At 46.0% G+C, this 10,031-nt stretch overlaps 1 protein-coding gene across 1 annotated transcript in view; it reads left to right on the forward strand.

Moving 5' to 3' along the window:
- Positions 1-2,948: 2,948 nt before the first annotated feature.
- LOC306942637 (uncharacterized protein) overlaps positions 2,949-10,031 on the forward strand; it is a gene marked incomplete at its 5' end in the record, with an annotated part of 20,486 nt that continues 13,403 nt past the window's right edge. Inside the window, 3 exons of the mRNA XM_079528645.1 lie at positions 2,949-3,026; positions 3,131-3,251; positions 9,768-9,816. Of these exons, the coding sequence (XP_079384771.1) occupies positions 2,949-3,026; positions 3,131-3,251; positions 9,768-9,816 (248 nt within the window). The remainder of the gene's footprint in view (positions 3,027-3,130; positions 3,252-9,767; positions 9,817-10,031) is intronic.

A 10,031-nucleotide genomic window follows, 5' to 3' on the forward strand; every position in this document is an offset into this window, starting at 1 on the left:
CACTCTGTAGCGCTATGAGCTTGTAGATCTGCTATTTTTCAATAGCTAAAGTATAACATAATAATGCTTAAAACACCAAAAAGGGGTTCCCGCCCAGAATGGGTTCAAATTATCGTATTCTTTGAAAGAAAACTATCGTTATACACGGCCAAAACAGATAAAACACACGTGTAAATTATGGTATTTCACAGATAATTGCATATTTAGCGTAAGAAACCACATTGTTTGAGACTCCTGTCTGCTTGACGAAATGCATCACATACAGTATAGCTATATCTCTGTTGTTGGGAAGAAACCACCTAACTCCAAAGTGGTCAGTTTTCAGGATATGAAAAATATACGTTTTTCAGGAAATAAGGAAAAACCTCATATTTTGAAAACAAAGCAATACAGCCTCGTCAAAGTTGGTGTTGTGCCTTTATTATGTTGTCAATGACTTGCATGAGAGCGGGGGAGAGGTGGTGGAGTTTGAGCGTTCAATGGAGTTAAGAGGTTTTTTTTCTCCCAAGTGTTTATTACTATACTTTCCATTGGTTCAATATTTTCTAAACAACACACAGACATAAAGCCACTGGCAAAGGCAATAGCACTGATTTATGCAACAAAAACAACAAATCAAGGTTTCCTCCCAACGGCAACGATATATGCTTCGTGGAGGCATGCAGGCACCTTCCAGGACCTTATAAGCTTCCTGCACCTTCCTGCACCTTCTACACAAATAAAAGCCTGAAACCAGACTGGAAAGACGCGACCGGCGACCGATGTTTTTAATGCATCCAAATGGGGTCAGAGTTGTACTTATTTTGTGCAGCATTCAGCGCTAAGCAGTTCATAAAGACAAAGAGACAAAAGCAAGAAAAGGACACAACAATACATGTAAGGATAAGGAAAGAACAAATAATGTGCGTGGAGGAAACACACGGCAAAACACAAAGAAATGAATGAGCAAACAAACAAAAGCGAACTATAACTCCAGGTATACGCCCAGGAAGACCATACATGGGCAACTGGCGTCCCGGGGGGCGGCCCCCACCTTCACTTAATGATATGTGGCCCTCGGGTTAATATCAGAATACTGATATATTGTGTATTTATTTGCAAACATGACCTGCTTTAAATTACTTCAGTCTGTCTTTTTTTGTCCAATGTATTTCTATTTAGTTCATAAAGTCATCATAAAAGTGAAAGGGAGAGAGTGAGCTTCACGACCATGTGGGCAGCGGACCCTCAAGCCTCGACGCACAAATCCATCCCTCGCTTCTCTCTCTCTCTCTCTCTCTCTTTCTCTCTCTCTCTAGCTCCTCTCTCTCTAGCTCTCTCTCTCTCTCTAGCTCCTCTCTCTCTAGCTCTCTCTCTAGCTCTCTCTCTCTCTCTCTCTCTCTCTAGCTCTCTCTCTCTCTCTCTCTCTAGCTTCTCTCTCTCTCTAGCTCTCTCTCTCTAGCTCTCTCTCTCTCTCTCTCTCTCTCTCTCTCTCTCTCTCTCTCTCTCTCTCTCTCTCTCTCTCTCTCTCTCTCTCAGCTCTCTCTCTCTCCCCCCCACTTCCCTTTCGGCCTCCATTTCCCCGTAGCCGATCAACTTTCCCATGCATGCACTCCTCCTCCGCACGTATCTGTTTCCTTAACACCTTTTGTCAAGTCCGTTCGGAGGTCTCATCTTATTTCCCTTTTATTCTCTCTCTCTCTCTCTCTCTCTCTCTCTCTCTCTCTCTCTCTCTCTCTCTCTCTCTCTCTCTCTCTCTCTCTCTCTCTCTCTCTCTCTCTCACATGTACTGGTATTACTATACACACGAGGACATCACCACATTGGGTGTCCTGTATATTAATGCAATTGTTTACGCTTTAGTTTGGCCATTTGTAGCCCTGACACTATAGTTGGATTATTCTTAGATTATTCTATAGTCTGAGCCAAATAGCAGATCTACAATCTCACAACGTGTCATGCAGTGATGCGTTGTGGGCTTCGAGAATGACGTATCAATCAGGCATAAGGTAGCTCCAACCCCAACTCCTAAATGTAAATTAATGAATGCTTAACCCCAAACTACTGTTCAAATGCATGCTATATTTGGCCCTGCACACGCATAGTATAACGCGCACACACACACACACACACACACACACACACACACACACACACACACACACACACACACACACACACACACACACACACACACACACACACACACACACACACACACACACACACACACACACGGCATTCATGGTACTGTTTTTTTTCTTTCTTTTGTGCATGGCTTTTTCTGCCTTTGTCAGCCATACTGTAGGGTTTAAGGTGGAATCAACACGGTCGCAAGCGATTGTAGCCTATATGACGAGTTTGTGTAAGTCCAAACTCACACCTCTCTCTCTCTCTCTCTCTCTCTCTCTCTCCCTCCAGCGGAGGCCGAGCATGCGGACGGCGGTGGCGGAGGAGGAGGCGGCGTCCTCTCCGACTCCCTCCCGCCCCCCCATAACGACCACCTCCACCTCCAACACCAACACCACCACAACAACAACAACAACAACAACCAGCACAACCACCAACACCAACAGCAGCAGCAGCACCACCCGCTCCGCCTGCCCCTCCCCCTCCCGCTCCCCAACAGCCACCACCACCCGCCGCACAACAGCAACAACATCAACAACAACAGCCACCACCCGCTCTCCCTCTCCCTCTCCCTCCTCGGCCACGGCCACCACCCCTTGCTCCACCACCACCACCCCCACCCCGCCGCCGGGCTGGACCCGGCGCTGGCGGCCGAGGCTCTGGCCGAGGGCGTCCTGCGGCAGCTGCGGCGCGACGTGAGCGCCGAGGTGGAGCTGGACCTGCTGACCTGCGGCCAGTGCCAGGCCACCTTCCCGCTGGCCGACATCCTCCTCTTCATCGAGCACAAGAAGAAGCAGTGCCAGGCGGCGCCCGCGCTGGCCAACGGCTGCTATGACAAGATGGCCGACCGGGGAGGGGGAGGAGGAGGAGGCGGAGGGGGGAGGGGGAGACACGGCGCCGCAGACGCAGCAGCGCCCGCACCACCACCACCACCACCGCCGCGGCGAGACCCCCCCCCACCACCACCTGAGGAAGGTGGTGGAGCCTGTGGAGGTGGGCGTCCAGGTGACGCCCCGAGGAGGACGAGGGGGAGGAGCCCGGCAGAGGATTGCGAGCAGGCGGAGGCGACGGAGGAGGAGGCGAGAGGGGAGCGAGGACGCCCATCAAAGGGATCCTCCCCAAGCAGGAGAACGCGTCGGCAGGTAAGAGGGTTGGACATGCACACACGCACCTACGTGCATTCATAGGCACGTGCGGCCGCACGTTCACGAGTGCGTACACACACACATCACGCGTATGCGTATGCGCACGCACACACACACACACACACACACACACACACACACACACACACACACACACACACACACACACACACACACACACACACACACACACACACACACACACAAGCATTGCCTCTTCAAAAGGTGGCTTCTGTGGAGACTCCTGTTGAGATTCAGCTTAGCCTTGCCTCTTCAGAGAGAGAGAGAGAGAGAGAGAGAGAGAGAGAGAGAGAGAGAGAGAGAGAGAGAGAGAGAGAGAGAGAGAGAGAGAGATTTCATTAGGAGGAGAGGAGCGAGAGGAGAGAGAGACGGCCACATTACCCACTCAAAGCCCCCTCGAACGCCCTCAAGGAGTCGGCTAGTTGAAACAAATTGTGCAAAACGTGACAGAGAGAGTCGCCCCGACTTTTCACGCAGAAATCCAGTCTAAGCCATCTGCTTAAAAAAAAGGTGAAAAGCTCATTAAAATTCAAATACGCAAGGAGAGAGAGAGAAAGAGAGAGAGAGAAACAAGAGAAAGAGGGATTAAAAGGGAGACAAGTTTTCTCCCCCTATTCATGGGGGTAAATAGGCACTTAAACTGCATGAGCCACAGACCAGCTGCGGGCGCAAAGCGCCGAGCGGTTATCTCTCGCCACGCCACAGTCAAGTAAGTCGCTCCACCACTAGTTAGAATGAGCTGCATCTTCTTGGAGGGGGGGGGGGGGGGGGGGGTCTTTTTGGCTTTTGGTTAAACTTTGTGTTCGACAACTTTGTGTTGACTTTACTATATATGAAAAACATCACTTTCACTAGCTGATCTACATCGACACGTTGTGAGCTTGTAGATCGGCTATTTGAACTATTAAAAAATATTTTTGAAAATAGTAAAAAAAAAAGAAGAAAAAAAAGATAAATAAGGGTTCAGGACAACGAGGCCTTTTCGTGGAGGGGTCAGAATGAAATTTGGACTTAGACTGTTTTTCGTCTGTGGTAGGTCTACTTATTGACCACGCAGGTCAATGTTCCACCTGGTTAGGCTACTTCCTGATTGTGGCAGGTGCATATTGATTGTGGCAGGTGCATATTGATTGTGGCAGGTGCATATTGATTGTGGCAGGTGCATATTGATTGTGGCAGGTGCATATTGATTGTGGCAGGTGCATATTGATTGTGGCCGGTGCATATTGATTGTGGCAGGTGCATATTGATTGTGGCAGGTGAATATTGATTGTGGCAGGTGCATATTGATTGTGGCAGGTGAATATTGATTGTGGCAGGTGCATATTGATTGTGGCAGGTGCATATTGATTGTGGCAGGTGCATATTGATTGTGGCAGGTGCATATTGATTGTGGCAGGTGCATATTGATTGTGGCAGGTGCATATTGATTGTGGCAGGTGCATATTGATTGTGGCCGGTGCATATTGATTGTGGCAGGTGCATATTGATTGTGGCAGGTGCATATTGATTGTGGCAGGTGCATATTGATTGTGGCAGGTGAATATTGATTGTGGCAGGTGCATATTGATTGTGGCAGGTGCATATTGATTGTGGCCGGTGCATATTGATTGTGTCAGGTGCATATTGATTGTGGCAGGTGCATATTGATTGTGGCAGGTGCATATTGATTGTGGCAGGTGCATATTGATTGTGGCAGGTGCATATTGATTGTGGCAGGTGCATATTGATTGTGGCAGGTGCATATTGATTGTGGCAGGTGCATATTGATTGTGGCAGGTGCATATTGATTGTGGCAGGTGCATATTGATTGTGGCCGGTGCATATTGATTGTGGCCGGTGCATATTGATTGTGGCAGGTGCATATTGATTGTGGCAGGTGCATATTGATTGTGGCAGGTGCATATTGATTGTGGCCGGTGCATATTGATTGTGGCAGGTGCATATTGATTGTGGCAGGTGCATATTGATTGTGGCAGGTGCATATTGATTGTGGCCGGTGCATATTGATTGTGGCAGGTGCATATTGATTGTGGCAGGTGCATATTGATTGTGGCAGGTGCATATTGATTGTGGCAGGTGCATATTGATTGTGGCCGGTGCATATTGATTGTGGCAGGTGCATATTGATTGTGGCCGGTGCATATTGATTGTGGCCGGTGCATATTGATTGTGGCAGGTGCATATTGATTGTGGCCGGTGCATATTGATTGTGGCCGGTGCATATTGATTGTGGCCGGTGCATATTGATTGTGGCAGGTGCATATTGCAATCTGAGAGAGTTGTGTTGAGGATTCAACACACTTCTCCAGTTGTGTATGTGTATGTGGATCCATTTGTAACTCCGAGAGCCTATATACGCATGCTTTTAATGTGACCAAATGGGGAGTGACCTTTTAATGTTACTTTCAACGTGTACACACTCGCAGTTAAATATGGATTAAACTGTGAAGCAGTGGAGATTCATGATTGGCAACAGGTGTGGGTTATTCATCTTGCACTCCTTGCGGGACATTGTAACTTACTGATAATGTAATGCTACAATGACCAAAGGAGCTTAACAGAAAAGTGATTTTTACTCTTACAGACCTGTAGTTCTATACACAAGACGCTGAAACTGGACAGGACAGCCAGTCTTTATCTGTGTATACAAATTGTGTCCACTATATCAAGGCCTTTCAGTGCCTTGTCTGGCTGCAACCCTCCAAACATAGTCCTATTTGAACTGGGGACCCCCTCACCGTGACAAGCTCTTTGAATTGTAGGAGTTGAGGCATTCTTTTCGACTCGGTTCCGCAGATGAATATTGTCACAATGGCTCGCAATGCATTGGCTATTTTCACAATGTTCGCTTCTTTCTTAAGCCCTAAACCACACCAAAGGGTCGAGACGGTTTTAGCGTTGTCCCTGTGGTGTGATATGTCCTGTTGCACGTTGACCCACGTTGACCCTAGTGATTCAACGCATGGAATTCAATGGCCCAAAAACCACACCAAAGGGTCGAGACGGTTTTAGCGTTAACTCCTCGCAACCGTTTGGACCCAAGGAGTTGCAAGGTGACCCTTTGGTGTGGTTAGGGCTTTAGGTAATATTTGTCAATTTGACAAATCTTTTCTTTGTTTTTGTGTCACAGAAATGTGCAGATCCACTTACACTGCATATTGGTTTGATTACCGATGAGTATGAGAAAACAATGTTGGCACAATTAGCAAATCATCTCTGGATGATATGTCTGTCATAGGACCATACAGGACAGTTCCCTTCACGTTGAGACGTGCGGCTCAGTGCACTTTGAGCAGGGCAGGGACTATTATATCTCCATGAGCGTGTCCAAGTCTGCGGTTTTGCCCCGCGCTGCACAACAGCCGTGTTTACGCCAGGAGTTCATCAATATTTTACCACCCCCTGTTTACTCCTACGTCCTACAACTCAGCAGCTCTCTGGGATGTCGCTGCCTAAACCGTTGCGATAGCGGAGCAACTTAGACTTAAACTGCACTGCCGTGTTAACAGGCTTAAATTTGGCATGCGTGAACAGGGGGGGGGGGGGTGGCAGATATATATCTGTCTTACCCGTGAAGGGAAGGGGGTAGCTCTGAAATGTAGCACTGTTGTGGTGGAACGGATGCAAGCATGCACACTAATTGATTGGCGTTGGTCAAGTTAGTCAAGCTATTAAGTGAGCATTATTCATATTTATGTGCATATGTATATATTTCTTTTTTCGTCTGGCGTGTAAATGCGAGCGATACGTCTCAGTGTAATCGTCTGATAGAAATCAACTCCACATGCCCAGGCCAGGCGTGCTTGGAAATTGTAATTGCACGATATTTCTTCATAACGGAGCGTGCAATAATTTTCACATTAAAAAAAAAAAAAAAACATATTAGAGGTTCAATTGGACGTGCCGCCACGGCAACTGTAAACTATATTGCCCGCAATAACATTTTTATGTTTAAAAAAAAAAGAATTACCCTCTGCGTTTCACAATTTTCCACATGAAATATGTTCGAGTGGCACCTTATTAAGGCAAAGAAAAGGACGAGAGTTTTCTTTTCTTTATTGTTTCATTTTTTCATTATTTCCTTTATTAATCTATAGCCCGGGTTTAATTTGGAGAGAACAAGCTTCAACCCCCGGCTCGTATAATCACCGGGGGGATTGAAAGACGGCAGGTGGAATTTTCTCTTTGTAAGAAACACGGCACTTTCCCCTAAGAGGACATTTTAACACCTTCCATTAGCCGGGCTGTGGGGAGCGAGAGAGAGAGAGAGAGAGAGGGGGGGGGGGGATTCTGTAGAAAGTAACTCAGTCCATTTACCTGAGTACTGCACGGAGTATACCTGTTTATTGCTGTTGTTTACAGTAATAGTATACTTTTGAATCCATTACATTTCTGGGAAGGCATACAGTCTTGCAACTTGCAACTTGCAAAAAAAACACATTACATATATGTAGCCTATATTAATCACTTTTAGTCTTGTAGACGTACACCGGTAGATCGGATATTTTCACAATCTTTGCACATTTCAGAAATCGTATACTTCATAATTTAGACGTTTGGATTATACTTTGGAATGTTTACGTCTGTCCACCACTGCTCAAGTACTGCATAATTAAGTACAATTTTGAGAGGGTTATTTTGTTTTCTTTTCTTCCTTTTTATTTTTTGTATTCTTGTACTTCACTTGAGTATTTCCAATTTAGAATAAGAGGGGAGAGAGAGAGAGAGAGGAGAGAGATAGAGAGAGAGAGATAGAGAGAGAGAGAGAGGAGAGAGAGAGAGAGAGAAAGAGGAGAGAGAGAGAGAGAGAGAGAGAGTCTTAATAAAGGTGATTAGAAGGAGCTTGAATGTCAGCTAGCGCGCGATGCTAAACGTGAGGCGTGCAGACTGGACGCAGAGCGGCGTAATAGGCTCCCAGCAGGTCAAAGTATATTCTTTCACACTAAAGTCCTTCCACTTCCATTTAACTCTCCACGTGAAAGGCAGGGTAAAGAAAGACCCACAGGCACGCACGCACGCACGCACACGCGGCCGGGACAGTTTCAGTTTTGTGACAGGTGCTGTTTGCTTTCGGAGTATAGGCCTATACTGATCATTTTTCTTTTCTTCTCTATTTTCTTCCATCTGTCAAGTCTTAATGGGTGAAAAACAAATGCAGTGGCAGGGAAGGGAAAGACAGCAAACGCGAGAAGGGAAAGAAGGGCAAAGTCACATAAATGTATTGTTATACAATTATACTTTTTTTTTTTTACATTCGCATTCACATTCCTTCCATTGTTCGTTAAAACGAACATTCAACGGAAATATTATTCCGTTTTTGCCCTCGAAAATTCATTCTTATACCTCCAAAACATAGTATTATTTTCCTACACTGATTGAACTCAATGAATCATTTAACACAGTGGTTCTTCTTGACGCCAAGGACCTCCAAATCAGTATATAGGCTATATGTAGGTTTTAACTAAGTGCATGTAGGCTGAAAACATCAGTGGAACCACCATGCAAGATGTATTAAAAAAAAACAATATTTCTTAAACAGAGCACAGCATTATTCATCATTCAAGCTTGTAGATTGGCTCTGTTTCAGATAGGCCACCATGTACTCATATAGGTTTAACCCATTTTGGGGCAGGAACCCCTTTTGGTGTTTTAAACATTATGTTATGTGTGGCGCGCTCTGAGCTTGTAGGTCTGCTATTTTTGAAAAATCGTGAAAATATTTATTTCAGAAAACTGGAGGATTTAGAAGATTATTTTTTAAATTTCGAGGTCAGGCCTAAATGTGTTAAAGTGCTTCAACCCATTGTGATGCTAGATTAAGTGGTTTTGATGGAGACCCCCTGGAACCCCCTATAGAAGGACCCCTGGGGGGTCCCTGGACCCCACTGTGAGAACCACTCATTTAACCACTTAAACCCAGACTTAGAGTAAACTATAGACCTGATTTGGCTCTGTAATTGGATCTGCTTTTTACTGTTGTCATACACCAAACCTCCCCCAAAAATAGCTCATCTGGAAGGTCACGCCGATCTGCCATGTTTGGCTGATGCTCAGTTGTTATATGTGACAGTTTCTGACCGAGGCTAAGTCATTGATTTTGTATTTATTTATTTGTTATTTTTTTATTTTTCGTTTTTCATGTCATGTGAAAGCAGGGAATCATACAGTATAGCTTCAAATTGACATATTGGTTGTTCAGTTTGACCCACCAGTTTTGGAGATATGGCTTATAGAGTGATGTCTTGCAGACAAACAGGCTTGAAAGGTTCACTTTCTGTGGAATATATTTCAAAAACCCAATTGTCTTACAATGACCTCTGGGTGCGATAATTCGTTTTGATCAGATTGCTCATCACATGCTTATCTATTTGGACATAAGTGTGACAGTCAACGTCACCATTCCAGTCGTCCCCTAGGCAACACGTTGCGTGTGCATGTGCGTGTGTGTGTGTGTTTTTTTTTGTTAACTTTTACTGTGTCAACTGACAGGAAGTGAGCAGCACGGCCCAGTCCTTCACTTCCTGTGTGAGAGCTGTCGGTCAGTGTGTGACACACACAGGACACATACGCACGAACGCACGCACGCACGCACGCAAGCACGCACGCACGCACGCACGAACGCACGCACGAACACACACTGACCGACAGCTCGCACACAGGAAGCGAAGGATTGGGCCGCGCTGCTCACTTCCTGTCAGTTGACACAGTAAAAGCTAAGAAAAAACCACACACACACCACACACGCACACGAGC

Source organism: Electrona antarctica (genome assembly GCF_951216825.1).
Source record: "Electrona antarctica genome assembly, chromosome: 18".
Lineage (NCBI taxonomy): Eukaryota > Metazoa > Chordata > Actinopteri > Myctophiformes > Myctophidae > Electrona > Electrona antarctica.